The sequence below is a fragment of the Cucurbita pepo genome, chromosome LG19 (genome assembly GCF_002806865.2).
Source record: "Cucurbita pepo subsp. pepo cultivar mu-cu-16 chromosome LG19, ASM280686v2, whole genome shotgun sequence".
Lineage (NCBI taxonomy): Eukaryota > Viridiplantae > Streptophyta > Magnoliopsida > Cucurbitales > Cucurbitaceae > Cucurbita > Cucurbita pepo.
In genome coordinates, this window is record NC_036656.1 from 7,643,774 (window position 1) to 7,658,608 (window position 14,835).

Consider the following 14,835-nt stretch of genomic DNA (forward strand, 5'->3'; position numbering starts at 1 on the left):
TACTGTAATATTATATATGTATCTAAGTGATTATGAATAAGTAAAATGAATATATTTTTTTCATTAAGATTAATTTAAGTGGAAGAAAGAATGGAAGCATAGATGGTATTCAAATGTCCTTCCATTTTATTTCATCACTATTTTTCTTTTCATTTGGAGTTTCCTAAATTATTTACATAATTGCAGTAAAAGTTAGAGGGGGCTTGTTTGCTTTTTATTTTGTTTTCTTCTTTTGATCAATGTCTTGTTTGAGCAGGTCGACGACTCGTTTAAAATCCTCGAAATGGTTGACGAGCTTGTAAAAACCAGAGTCTTTAATGTCAGGTGGTAAGAAGAATTGTTCTCTCATTTCCCTAAACTTCTCCCATTCTTCTTCTGCCTCTTGGGGGTTATTCAGCAGCAGTTCAATTATTGTCTGCCAAGTGTTCGAAGAAATGCCACACAGACAAATATAAGGTTTTTAACCCTTTTTCTACAAGAAATATATGAACAATTATGTACCTTATACAATAATCGTCGAACATCTGAAGGCTCATCATGATTCAAGCATTCAGCCTTTGCTGCCTCCTCAATATCTCCCTAGAAATGCATAGAAAAGAAAAAAAAAACAAATTTGGAGGCTGAGATTCACATTTTTTTGGATCAAATGTGAGCGATTAAGAAACAAGTTTGTAGTAAGAAACACCTTGTAAATGAGCGCTTCTACAAGAAGCATCTGATATTCATATTCATGGTATGACAGTGATTTCTCATTGGCTTCTTTTACTGCTTTTTTTAATATCTCAATAGCTTTGTCTTCTTGTCCTATCATTTCCATCTTTGCCAGAACGTTCTTTTGCACATTAAAACGATCAATATAAGCATCCACACAACTTGTTTGATAGTAAAAGTTAAATGCTTCACCTGAATATGTGGGAAGTCAGGAGTGTCTGTGTTCGTCATGTTCTCTAACGTCTCTAAATAATGATGTTGAATTTCTTGGTTTGCTCGCATTTTATGGTATTGAAGCATTCTTTTCATGGCTATTCTGCCGCCATGTAGAGCTCCTATGGACATTGATCTTGTGAAAACACGCTGGGTTTTTTTCTCCTTTTTCCTCTGAGTATAGGCATAAATCAACATGAGACCAATGCCGGAGATTATGACACTCGATGCTGTGGCTCCTGCTGTTGTTCCATATTTGGTTTGGATCTTAAAACTTTTGAGGAAGTTTTTCATCATCACTAAAACGTCTCTTGCAAATGCTAATGAGAAATCTGTCATTTTGTATCTTGAACAGAGCTCGCGGTGCCGAAACAGGGCTAACAACAAGTTCAATTTAAATGGGATTTTGTATCTTCAAAGCATGAAACTTGTGTAGATGGAAGAATGATTCTTTGCTTCTGTGTGGGTACGGAAGCTAGAATGTTGGGATCATTGCTTTCCACAGTTCGGCTTCCTCTTTATCGTTATCAGCCTCACAATTTTAAAACGCATCTAGGTAGAAGCTTCCACACTCAAATATTTTGTTTCCACACTTCTTGATGTCTCTAATATCATTTGTAATAGCCCAAACACACGGTCATCGGCACGTAATAATTGTTTTTTTTTTAGAGTTTTATAGGATAACTTTATTAAAATAAAAAATTTAAAAAATCTTTTTCTTTCAATCAAACGGCTAGTAACCAATAGGTCGTCATTATCAGCAAAAAAGTTGGCCGAGGATGCTCGTTCTTTCATTCTCAATGAGAGTGCTCATGCAAATCTAGAATACTTTTTCACTGACAAGAAAGGAATTTTTTGGTGAGGAAAAAGCGATCTCACATATTGTTTTTGGGATGTTTTTTTCAAAAAAGAAGTTTTATTTTTATTTATAATTGAAAGATGAATTATCTAAAGAAATGATATATTACCTTACTTTTAAACATGGTAGTTGAGAAAAAGTAATATAATCTTATGGTCGAGAGTGTTGGTTGATTGGATAAAGTTGAAACATTTTTTAGACTCAACACAAGTGCACCGAGTTATAAATTTTACTAAAACAATTTTTTTTTTTTTTAATTTTTTTTTTTTTGTTAAATAACAAACCCAACTTAATCTTAATTAAGTTGGTTTGCATGGATCTAATCATTTATTCAATTTTTTTAAATAAAGTAAAAGGTTAATTGGCAAACATTTGTTCATTTTTGAAACATTTAATAAAAATTTACCATTCAATCTTCATATATATATATATATTTTTTTAAAAATTATCTTTCAAATAATTAAAAATATATATATATATATTAAAGAGTTAGGGAGAAAAAATTATCACAAAAATAATTATCAAATATAATAAAAATGTACATTTTAAAATAAACAATAAATTCGAATTTTTAACTCAATCTAATTTTAGCGAAATTGATAAATCGGGAATAGCAAAGTTTTTATTTATATAAATCCAATTCAATGCAAATAAGTTCATCACCCAACTCAATTTGATTATCATTAAAAAAAACAAATTTAAAGCGGAAATAAAACTTAAGCGAAGAGTTTATTTAACATTTTTAACTGCCCAATGAAGTTTATGATTAATTTCAACAAATTAAAACGTAATCCATAACCAATATTTAATTTTTGACGTCTTGAAATAAACCAACAATGGACATTAATTTTCACGAACTTGTCTCCCAATCAAATTATTTAATGACCAATTTTGGAAACTCGAAGAAATAATTATAAATACAACGTCACTCTAACTAATGCCCAAGACTTTCTTTTAAGGAAAATTGGCCACGCCCGTATTTTTCTTCCATTTCTACCCTCGGACATTATTTTTCTTCCACGGCCGTATTGTTTATTTGTGTATCTTTTTTCTTTATCTGATTTTAATTTCCAAAAATGTTGACTTTACTTGTTCAAATAATCCCTAATCCTTGATTTATGGGATTTGAGTTGTTCTGATATGAATTTAAAATTTGTTTAAATTAGATTTAGATCCTTAATTTGTTTAGGAGCAATTTATAATTTTTAATTAAAATATCCAAATATATAATTTGACTATTTATTCAATAGTCAATCCGGCATATTTGAAAACAATTATTTAAATTTGGAACATTTGGCATTCGGTAGCTGCACTCCAATCACTCAATCTCGACCGTATATGGATTAAAAGCTTCTTCGTTAATATTTATTTTACAAATTCACTTATTTTGCCATTTTCGGCCCAACTCTTGCTTTTTCCTCCACCGCCCTTCTTTTTTATTTCCTCAATTTGTAAAGTCGAATTGGGTTGTTTGTGGAATGAGTTCGAATTTCGAATCCTAATCTAAATACTAGGTATCAGACGGACATTACATTTTTAATCTATTATGTCGAACTCAGGTTAAATTATTTAATACATTTTAGCTTCGAATCACTTGCACCATAGTTTGGAATGTATGAATTTGTTTGGAGGAGTATTAAGGGGAGGCATGGAATGCCCACAGATTTTGTTTGATTTTTATGGGACTGACAGAATAATTACACCATTTATTTCCTTAATTGAATATTTTGAAAATTAATTGAAATATAAATTATTAAAGAATCTGCTTGAATTGACCTTTTGATTTTCATTTCTAATATAAATGACTTGACACTCTTTCCATCTTTGAAATAATTACAATCTCTCTATCTATCACTTTCTTCAAAATTGGAAATAGAAGAAATGAACTCATGAATTCTAATTTAATTGTAAGAGAAAATAATTAGATTTCTTATTGTTTAAAAATATTTAAATAATTGCAAGTTTCAAAATATATATATATATATACACGAAGCTCAACGAAGTGTTCTTGGGTCTGTAGCTCTTTCATCAAATCTCAATTCCAATTCTTTTTTAAGAAAAACCATATAATCCGCCATGGTTGTTCTGTCTCAGCCTGCATTGGATTTAGCCAAATATTCTCTTCTCCGAGCAACATGTAAACCCGCCGCCGCGGATATTCCGGCAATCGACCTCGCAGACCCTGACGCCAAGTCCCACATCGTGAAGGCTTGCGAAGAAATTGGCTTCTTTAAGGTGGTAAGCCATCGAGTTCCCATCGAATTGATGACCAAACTGGAAGATGAAGCCCTCCGTTTTTTCAGTCTTTCTCAGGCTGAGAAAGATAAAGCTCGTCCCCCTTACCCTTTAGGCTATGGCTCCAAAAATATCGGCCCTAATGGTGATAAGGGGTGGATTGAATATCTCCTCCTAAATGCAAATCCTCTCCCTCTTTTCGCCCCAAACTCCGAATCTTTAATGTAAGTTACACAAAATTGAGCACTCTGTTTCTTTGAATTTAACCCAAATTTGTAAAATAAAAAATTATTTTTCATAGATTTTGAAAATTTATGCTAATTTTTGTGTAGCGCTGCCGTGAAGGAGTACGTGACGGCGGTGAAGAAGCTGAGCTGCGAAGTGGCGGAGCTAATAGCAGAGGGGTTAAAAATCGAGCCACGAAACACAATAAGCAAGCTTCTAAATGAGGAGAAAAGCGATTGTTGTTTCAGAGTGAACCGGTATCCGCCGTGTCCGGAGCTCGAAGCTGTAGGTGGAAAAAGCACGATCGGGTTCGGGGAACACACGGACCCACAAATCATATCACTGTTAAGATCAAACAACTCGACCGGTCTACAAATCTGCCTGAGAGACGGCGCGTGGGTTTCAGTGCCACCGGACGCAACGGCGTTCTTCGTGAACGTCGGCGACGCGCTGCAGGTGATGAGCAACGGCAGATTCCGAAGCGTGAAGCACAAAGTGGTGGCGGATTGTAACAACGAGAGGGTTTCAATGATTTACTTTGGAGGGCCGGCATTGAGTGAAAAGATTGCGCCATTGCCACAGATTTTGGGAGACGGAGAAGAGAGTTTGTACAAGGAATTCTACTGGAAGGAATATAAAACGGCGGCGTACAAGACTAGATTGGCTGATTACAGGCTTGGCCCCTTTGAGAAGAATCAAAATTCGGAGCGGTTTTAATTCCATTCCATAATTGGAAACTCGTGCTAGCTTTCAAATTCTGTTTTAATCCCATTTTTTATTTGCTCAAGGATAGGCAGTTTGGTTCCTGATGTCTAAAAAAAGAATATTGATCATCAAATAAGTGTATTTATTACCTATTTTACATTATTAAAATAATTTTAACTAAGTTCTTCAATTTGTGTTATCATAATAATTATCTTCAAATCTTTTATTAAAATTATATAATTTTTTTTTTCAAACATCATAATTTAAAAACTTAAAACAAATGTGAATCTCTAAAAAGGAAAAATAGAGATAAGAACTAAAGTTATTATTGATTATGATTATTATTATTATTTAAATATTAAATTACATATAGGATTGAAGGCTGAAGTATGTTGATGTTTAGTAGACGTCGGCACACTTTGGAACACAAGTAAGTGCGAGATTGCGGCTGGTCTGATTCAATTAATTTTTCTGTTATTGTCAACAATAATTTTTTTAAAATTATAATTTTGGGGTCAACGTCGTCTAGAAGGAATTTTAAAAGAAAAAGAAAAAGAATTTTTCGTATTTAATGACAGATGAGAGACCGAGATATCCAACTTATTGATGATTTTTACGAAACCCTACTTCACACGAAGTTGACTCGAATGTTCTTGGTCAACCTTCAATTATGTCAATCTTTCCATTTTTTTCTAAATAATTAAACATCTATAATTTTATTCACTTGGATTTTCTTTTAAGAAAAAAGTTGTTTTTTGATAATCGAAAATAATTTACAAAATTTGATAATCAAAACAATTTTGTTTTATTCGTAATATTAGTATCAATTTAAACGTTTGATCCATTTACTCTCTATTTTTCTATGTTTCTAAATTAATGTATAATTTTAAAGAGGGTTGTGTAGCAAGAACCAATTCAATAAAAAATATAAAAAAAATGCTTAAAACGAAATATTAATGGGCATCCCACGTGCAAATGAGAAGTCTTTAAGAATTTAATTCAACCGATCAAAAGTTGACAACTAAAGTAGAACCTAAAAACCTCAATTTTTAAAAAGTTTTTTCTTAACCGAGAAATAAGATCTTAATAGTGCATTATAGTCAATAAAAGTGGCCAACAAACAAAAAAAAAAAAAACGTAAAATTATAAAAATAAATATAATGTTTCAAGCATATTGTTAATAAATAATACAGCTAGCTATTATAGTTTTTATCACAATATGAAATTAAATATAGGTTCTAAATTTTATAATTTTGTTTTCCCCTAATTGTGATTTATTTTGAATTAATTATATAATTGGATGTAATTAATATTCCAGTCTTTGTAAATGTGAAATCAAATCAAATAATTCAAAGTTGCTGTCGGAGTCTCTCCACTTTTGAAAATGTGCCCCAAGTTAATTCCCTTCGCCCAATTTCATTCAATCAAAAGAACAGGTCAATTCCAACATCCCATTAAAATCCCATTTTTAATTATGTAAATTAATTATATAATATATTTAATTTGCATGTTTGATTTTACGTTGAAACCTGTCCACTATCTTTTTCGCAATTTTCTGCACCAACTCCATTAACTAAATTAAATTAAATTAAATTAAATTAAATGTAGTTTTAAATAAAGGAAATAACCATATTAAATGGACCTAAGTTTTTTAGTTGAATTCATTTATTTTTCTTGAACACGTGGGATCGTTGAATTCGCAACGAGGAAAATTCAACTACGAAACTTAGTGAGAACTTTAATTGTAATTAGTTTCTTAGTTCATTGAACTTATCTTATAATAATTAATCTCTTCATTGGTCAATTTGCATTTATGACTCCACATAAATAAAGCTTTTTTTGCAATAATAATATTATTTTAAAATAAATTATATTTTATATTTATAATTTAAAATTATAACTAATTATGAAAAATTAGTTAATTATTTCCAATTTTTTTTTTCTTTTAAGAGTATATAGTTGTTGCTCATGGACATTCTTTTATATATATATAAATTACGGATTTTTTTCCATTTGTAAATGCTGAGTGGGCCTGAAAAAAGCAGCCGTATTAGCCCATTGGGCTTTATGAAGTTAAGAGCCCAAACCTTTACATTTGGGCTCGGTGGGCTTCGAGACTAATATAAACTTAATTCCGATTAAATTTTATCTCATTTTTAGAATAATTAATTACTAATCTTGAAAATTAACAAAAAATATATATATATATATTATTCTTAAAATTATGCCGATTAGAGGCATAATTAAAGAATAAAACTAGGATTAATCATGTCATCCTCATATTTTTCAATTTCAGAGACAAAAGGAGTAAATCTAGTGCACGATGCCCTCGCTATTGGCCACTAACCACTCGCTTGCTGATCTAGAGCGTAGGATCCAGCTGTTAGATGAACACGACTCCCACAATGGTATGATATTGTCCACTTTGAGCATAAGCTCTCGTGGCTTTGCTTTGAGCTTTCCCAAAAGGTCTCATACCAATATAGTTAGTATTCCTCGCTTATAAACCCATGATTATTCCGTAAATTAGCCGATGTGGAACTTTCATCATCTAACACCAGCAATGGCAATGACTGTAATTGGCACTCTATGTCTCTCCATCTCTTGTCTCTCTCTAGAGCGTACGATCCAGCACATGCTGGTTTGCGTAAAAAACTAAGGACCCCCCCAGTCTGATGCAGTAATCCACTACCATGACTCATCAGCCACCTCAATATCCTGCATTCACTAAATGAAGCTGTGCTGACGGTTAGGGCTTGCCAAAGGAATAAAGCTTGGCCGACCATTTGTCTGCTGTGGATAATATAAACCCACCAAACAAAGTTTCTAACTTTACACTTTGATGTTTTGTTTTGTTTTATTTTATTTATTTATATATTTTTCGTTAATATGCTTTATACTCAATACATTTCTATCTAGATAACAAGCCGATCGTTTCCAAGAACTTTTCTCCAAGCCTGTCTCTTTGTTTTGTTGGCTATCAAAGCCATTCAAAGTCGAATAGTCTCTTCAGAAGTCAGTATAATGCTTCCCGGCCCGTGTGGATACTCACATTTTGTTTGTCGACGGTCCCTACCATAGACTAGGCTCCTCGTTTCAAAAAAATACGGGGTCTGGGGGCTTTACCGGAACTAACTAGTAAAAGGCCCAAAACCGAACCGATCTTAAAAACCAATCGCGTTCCGGTAAAAAATCTCAATATCGTATTCGTTTAGAAGAAAAACAAAATCGAAAGTTGTGATAAGCAAGAAGAAACAAGATGTATTGATAATAATAATATAACACTAAACAAATGAAATAGAGTGAGGTGTACATTAAGAACAATTTAATAATTAATAATGGCTACAGAAGAATCAAATGAAGGCCATTTTTAGTGAATTTTACAGCAAATTGACTCTAAAAACTAAGGTTAATCAAATGGTTTGCTTCAATAATCGAAGGGTTTCCACGTTCTAATTCAATCTTTGAAACCCTTAATCACCCATTAATTCCTCTAAAACGGTCTTCTTATCACAATAATCTGGAAACTGATCACCAAATACACAAACATCCAATACATTAAGCTTCTATTTTCCATTGCTGTTGTCTGTTTAAAAAAAAAAAAAAAAAAAAAAATTAAAAGCAAAACTTTATAAATTTTGCTTTAGTGAAAAAGAACTTACCTTAGTGGCCGAAGAAGACAAAGAGACGGATGCAGAAGAGGTTGAAAGGCCCATATTGTAAGCCATGGTTCCATCAGGCTGATAGAGACCATAGTTTCTTTCAGAGGTTGGCCCAGGCTTCATGTCTTCGTTAAACAGAGCAAAAAGATATACTTCGAGCCTCGTATTTGGCCTCAAAGGAGTCCCTTCATTTCCCAATTGTCTTCTTAATAGGTTCCTATTGTAAATGGCTGCATTTTCAGAATTTGCTCCAATTTCATCCACGTCTCCTTTTGAAGGCCACCCAGTCTCTGAAACCCTCACTTCAATCCCATCAAAACCCAGCCTTGCCATACCAAATATCACTGCATCTACTTGAGCATACAACATATTGTCATAATTTAGCTTCGTGGAAGGATCAACCAAGTAAGTCATGGCATTCAAAAGCGCATAATCCAATGATATGATATCAGGGTTATCTTTGTAAGCAAAATAAGGGTATGCATTGACCCAAAATGGCGCTTTTGTTCTTGACAAAAACTGCAAAAACTGTGAAATGTAGCTTGACACTTCACCTTTGAAGCTACCAGCTGAAGGAGGGAAGGATTCCTCAAGAACAGCCAAGGATGTTGGAGTTGAGACATGAATGTATGAACCTAGCCCTAATTCTCCCAAGGCTTCATGAATGGCAATCATCACTGGGACAAGGTTCGCCATTAGCACCGTGTCGTTCCCGGTGAATATCTCGTTCCCGACCGCGATTCCGGTGATCCTTACGGCCGGGAAATAGGGCTTGATGTGGGTTGCAACCCATTGGAGGGCTTGTTGAGGATCCAAAAGCTGCGTTAGCATCTGGTTTTCTATGGTCACAATGAGCTCTGTGTTGGAGTTGGCAAATGAAGTCAATATTTGTGGATTTGTATCGTATATTCTTACTTTTGAGATCTTAAGTGAAGTTAATAACTCCAAAACTTTATCCGGTGATGGCAAATTATCACCAACTTGGCCATAATTAACACCTAGAGATCCAACTCCTGCCAAAATCACAACAATATAAGAACACATAAACAAAAATTACACTAAAATTAAAAACAAAATAATCTCCTCAAACCTGAAAATGAAAGGAAAAATAAAAGAAAAAAATGGATCATGGCAAAAAAGTTAAGAGATTTGGGTGCAAATAATGGGTACTATATACAAATGGGAATGTGATGAAATCTTTATTTTTTCCCATCATCAATGGGTCCAATAAACCATCTCTTTCTTAGTACACAAGCAAAACATCATAATATAAATAATTATATATATAATGTATAGATTATAAATATTAGTTAGGTTAGCATAAGCTCCAATTTCTTATTTTTCATTAAATAATTTATAAGTTGGTGGCCGTACCTTTTACTTGGCTTTGGCTGTTTGGATAAGGATGTGGAAATTACGAGAGTGTCCTTGATGGAGTACTTTTACTTGCAATTTGGTCTGCAAAGATGACGAAATTAAAGTTGGTAAAGTAAAATGTAAATGAAAATCCAATTATATGTAATTAAACTTAATTTTCTTTTCATTTATAAATTATTGAATTTAGTAATAAATGTGAATATTTGTGGAAATGTTATTGATGAGTGGACCCACTGTGCAACTTGGTTAAAAGTGGTTAATTGTGAGCTTTTTTTTTTTTTATATATATAATTCAATGAATAGACATTTCACATGCATCATAATTTCCTTTTAACAAAATAAATATTTAATGCCTTTATTTATTTATTTATAAATTTAAACCTACGTTTATTTCAAAGGGGGGAAAACCCCACAAAATTATTTTAGGGGTTTAGATATATTGATAAGATAAGCTCATGGAAAGAGGGATATGAAAAGGAAGATGGGTTATTTTAGAAAATAAAGTTTTTATTTATTTATTTATTATTATTTTGTGGGTTTTGTTGTTACTATTTTCTAAAGTTGCCACGTCGGCTGCACGCCATTGGGCTGGATTTCTAATACGTAAAAGCAACTTTATTGTGTCACAAATTGAAAAGTAAGATTTAATTTGTTATTGGAATCGAGAAGGTCAATTTTGACGGTGGCTGTTTGTTTCAATTATCTTAATTAGCAGAAAGGAGGGATAATTATGTGACACGTAATTGTTTTTTCTTTTTTATACCAAATATTTAAATTTATAAGTAGAAAAATAAATAAAAATTAAGGATATATAAATTGAATAGAACACAAATTTATTTATGAATATTATAGTTGAGTGGATTATCTACAAAAAAATAAAAGAAATTAAAAAGAAGAACGAAGCTTTATATTTATAAATAAATTACATAAATGTCAAAATCAGCATAGCTTATTTGACTTGTAAAATTCTCATTATTGAAATGGGCCTTTTCGGGCCTGTATTGAAATGGGCCTTTCGGGGGTAGATATGGAAATGGGCCTTACTTGGGTGGGCCTAACCATAGGCTTCGATTTGGATAAACCGTTGTTACGTGTAAAGTTGACGTCCACTTATTTTTAGATAATTATGAAATGGACACGTCATACTGCTTCGCTTGCATTGTAAATTGACGGCGGCACGCAAACTGGTTTTATTGATAGGACGTGTCCTCGTTTCTTTTTTTTAATAATATGAATTAACTAATCATTATAATATATTTACGTCTTGTTTTTTAGTCATTTTTCTATATTATTGTTAATTTTATTTTCTTTTTTAATATAATTTTCTCAACCGCAACTTTCGAACAACACCAAATTTAAAAGATAGAAAAAAAAAAAGTCGAGAATAAATTTGAAAAATAATTAAAAAAGAAAATCCCGAATATTTCGCGGTCTCGGGAAAAAAATAAAATATAATATATGTTTTACAAAAATGTAAATTTAATCAGCCCAAATCCAGTTGAGATCCTCCATGGAAGGGAGCTCGAGCTTGAGCAGCAAGGGATCCAAGTCCTCAAACGACGTGCTCTGCTGAGACGACGTCGTATCGGTCTCACAACTTTCAGTACTTTCTTCAAACCGGTCTGATCTTACATCAATAATGTTCTCATCCACTCGCCGCTTCTTCCTGGTGTTTCCACCGGCGGGGGAATTCATGCCGGTGAGGGTCTGAACGACGGACTTGAAATTTGAGACGTCGGTCTGAATATGGTGGTACTCAATAAACACCACCTTCACTGGACCCGCCGCCTTGGAGTTCGCCATCTTTTGAAACGAAAGAATGTCTAAGGTTGTAGTTTTGCGCTGCTTCTGGTTCTGGTTCTGTGTGGATTATATATTAGTATAGAGAGTGAGAGAGGCACAATGAGTTGACCGTTTGAGAAAAATGGAGGGAGTTGACTGAGTCAAAGGCAGCATGCGAAGAATATTGAAGAAGTCAAGTGGGAGTCTTTGATTTGTCGTCGTTGAATTTCATGCATGGCATTATAGGATTGTAACGTTGCCTCATACGAAACTACATGGGACCAATTTCATTCAACTTTTACTTTCTCCTTAATCCTTCCTTTCATAATTGAATATGTAATTTTTTAAAGTAAGCTAAAAGCTAAATTAAAATTGTTACGAAGATAATATTAAGAATAAATTAGAAAGTTTAAAATTAAAATGAACATGTTTTATTATTATTATTATTATTATTTTTGAAATAATTAAAGAAAGAAAAGAAAGAAATTGGGAATAGTATATGATTGGTTGGCTGAATAAAAAGGGTCAAAAGATTTATATTGATGGATTAATGGCAGAGTTGGTGTAGAGTTGGTCAATTTAGAAGAAGTTCTTAAGATGGTATTAAAGTGTTGTTTGCGATGGGCCCAAACGACTTTAAGGACCTTCACTGTCAAAGACTCAAAATTGAAAGAAGCAATAATTTGAAGAAACTTCTGCTTATCAGCGCCCACATGCTTAGAGTGTTTGTATTCAGACTTAGCCGAGCGGCGGCGGCGAACAGGCCGTAGGAGAGAGATTTCGAGGGTGTAGCCCATTCCGAATACCTTGTTTCAGAGCGCTAATCACATCCGACGCCATTAAAGAGGCGTCAGAAGAAGTGGAGGAGAATTTAAGCGCCCTATCCCGACAGCGCCATGGAGTTTAACGTCGGGAGAAGACCAACCATTTGTTTCCCCGAGAAACAAACAAGACCGTCCTTTTAGAACCAGACATAGTCCTACCCATTTAGGACCTTTTCTTCTCGGCCCAAGTGTATTAAACGCCCGTTTAATTTCATTGTCCATCTTCTCATCGGCCCAAGTGTTGTCATGGCCCAAACAATTAATCGATGGCCCGCTCAATTAGGCCTTTTTCTTTTCGGCCCAACAATTGTAAATGCCCGTTTAAATTCATTGACGGCCAGCCGATTAGGCCTCTTTCTCATCGGCCCAAGTGCGGTATAGGCCCGTTTAAATTCAAGCCTTTTTGTCCTTAGCCCAAGTGTAGTAAAGCCCATTTAAATTCATTGGTGGTCTGCCCAATTGGACCTTTCTTCTCGGCCCAACTATGGTAAAGACTAAGTTTAAATTTATTGACGGCCGGCCGATTAGGCGACTTTCTCCTCGGCCCAGGTAGGATAAAGGCCCGTTTAAATTCATTGGTGGTCTGCCCAATTGGGCCTTTCTTCTCGGCCCAACTATGGTAAAGACTAAGTTTAAATTTATTGACGGCCGGCCGATTAGGCACTTTCTCCTCGGCCCAGGTAGGATAAAGGCCCGTTTAAAATCATTGATGGCCCGTCAAATTAGGCCTTTTTTCTCGGCCCAGCTATTGCCATGGCCCGTTTAAATTTCATTGATAAAAAGCCCCTTTAATTTCATGGATGGCCTGCCCAATTAGGCCCTCTTCTCATCGGCTCAATTGTTGAAAAAGCCCGTTTAAATTCATTGATGGGCCGCCCGGTTAGGCCTTTTTGCTCGGCCCAACTATTGTTAAGGCCCGTTGAATTTTTTGACGGACGGCGAATTAAGCCTCTTTCTCCTCAGCCCAAGTGTGGTAAAGGCCCGTTTAAAATCATGCCTTTTTCACTTCGACCCAACTGTGGAAAAGTGCCGTTTAAATTTACTGCGGGCCTGTGCAATTAGCCATTTTCTCTTCGGCCCAATTGTATTAAAAACCGTTGGATTTCATTGATGGCCTGTCCAATTAGGCCCTTTTATCATCGGCCCAATTCTTTGAAAGATCCGTTTAAATTCATTGATGGCCCACGCAATTAGGCCTTTTTTCTCGGCCCAACTATTGTTAAAGCCCATTTAAATTAATTGACGGTTGGCCTATTAGTCCTCTTTCTCCTCGGCTCAAGTGTGGTAAAGGCCCGTTCAAATTCAGGCCTTTTTCTATTCGGCCCAACTATGGAAAAGGCCTTTTTCTTCGGCCCATGTAGGATAAAAGCCCGTTAAATTCATTGATGGCTTGCCCAATTAGGCTTTTTCTCCTTGGCCCATGTCTTGTAAAGGCCTGTTGAGATTCATTGATGGCCTACGCATCTAGCCATTTTTCTCTTCGGCCCAAGTGTGGTTAAGGCCCGTTGAAAGACATTGATGGCCTGTCCAGTTGGGCCTTTTTTCTTTGGCCCAAGTGTATTAAAGGCCCGTTTATATTTATCGTTTCCCGCCCAATTAAGCTTTATTCTTTTCTTCGCAGCCCCTGTGGTAAAAGCCCGTTTAAATTCATCGACGGCTTTCCCAAGTTAGCTATAACAACTTTTTCAGCAATATCTTTAATTGGTAAGCTCAATCCGTGAGTGAAATGCACTATTTAATATTAAAAAACAAATATTCTTTATATTACTGGATATTTAGAAATTCAGGGGTTTAGGTATAATTTTTATTAATTAAGAAAAGATTAGTTCATATTAAATAAAGTAAAATGTTAGGTATACCATTTAAGTAAAATTTATCAAAATGTTAAATCTACCGTTTAATTAAAATTTAATCTAAATTCATTCAAGTATGTGTTATTTACTTAGACGTTATACCTTAATTTTTTTAGTCAAAACTAGACGTATAGTAATAACTTAAATTATATTAGCCTAAACAAGGGTGAACAAAAAATTTTCTTGGTGAGAACCAAACTTCCAATATTCCCCCATTTTCGTGAAGCAAATTACAAAAGAATTTCACAAGTGAATAGGCCGAAATAATGGACATATGACCAAAAACATGGAACACTTTGATTAGTACAACTCCATGTTCATGAATCACGACTCCATGTTCTTTCACGTGTAAAGAATGTTGTTCTAGTCCGTTTAAAACCGGACAAACT

The 14,835-nt window shown here is 34.1% G+C and overlaps 4 protein-coding genes across 5 annotated transcripts; 1 reads left to right on the forward strand and 3 right to left on the reverse strand.

The window, feature by feature from the left end:
* Nucleotides 1–157: 157 nt before the first annotated feature.
* On the reverse strand, nucleotides 158–1,286 carry LOC111781887. The gene is made up of 4 exons (XM_023662616.1): nucleotides 904–1,286; nucleotides 686–832; nucleotides 502–579; nucleotides 158–415 (listed from the first exon to the last, which is right to left on the reverse strand). The coding sequence occupies exons 1-4, from the start codon at nucleotides 1,261–1,263 to the stop codon at nucleotides 215–217; spliced, it is 786 nt and encodes a 261-aa protein (XP_023518384.1). The 5' UTR covers nucleotides 1,264–1,286; the 3' UTR covers nucleotides 158–214.
* Nucleotides 1,287–3,811: 2,525 nt separating this feature from the next.
* On the forward strand, nucleotides 3,812–5,030 carry LOC111781905 (gibberellin 2-beta-dioxygenase-like). The gene is made up of 2 exons (XM_023662639.1): nucleotides 3,812–4,242; nucleotides 4,351–5,030. The coding sequence occupies exons 1-2, from the start codon at nucleotides 3,860–3,862 to the stop codon at nucleotides 4,958–4,960; spliced, it is 993 nt and encodes a 330-aa protein (XP_023518407.1). The 5' UTR covers nucleotides 3,812–3,859; the 3' UTR covers nucleotides 4,961–5,030.
* A 2,565-nt stretch (nucleotides 5,031–7,595) lies between these two features.
* Nucleotides 7,596–9,768, reverse strand: LOC111781904 (glucan endo-1,3-beta-glucosidase 11-like). 2 transcript variants are annotated; one of them, XM_023662638.1, is made up of 3 exons: nucleotides 9,701–9,768; nucleotides 8,611–9,623; nucleotides 7,596–7,685 (listed from the first exon to the last, which is right to left on the reverse strand). In XM_023662638.1, exons 1-3 carry the CDS (start codon nucleotides 9,738–9,740, stop codon nucleotides 7,659–7,661), a joined length of 1,080 nt encoding a protein of 359 aa, XP_023518406.1. In that variant the 5' UTR covers nucleotides 9,741–9,768; the 3' UTR covers nucleotides 7,596–7,658. The 2 variants fall into 2 exon arrangements, with proteins under 2 accessions (XP_023518406.1, XP_023518405.1); XM_023662637.1 differs by lacking the exon at nucleotides 7,596–7,685 and adding an exon at nucleotides 8,265–8,534.
* A 1,698-nt stretch (nucleotides 9,769–11,466) lies between these two features.
* Nucleotides 11,467–11,790, reverse strand: LOC111781715 (VQ motif-containing protein 10-like). Its single transcript, XM_023662403.1, has one exon. The coding sequence runs from the start codon at nucleotides 11,788–11,790 to the stop codon at nucleotides 11,467–11,469; it is 324 nt and encodes a 107-aa protein (XP_023518171.1).
* Between the last annotated feature and the right edge of the window lie 3,045 nt (nucleotides 11,791–14,835).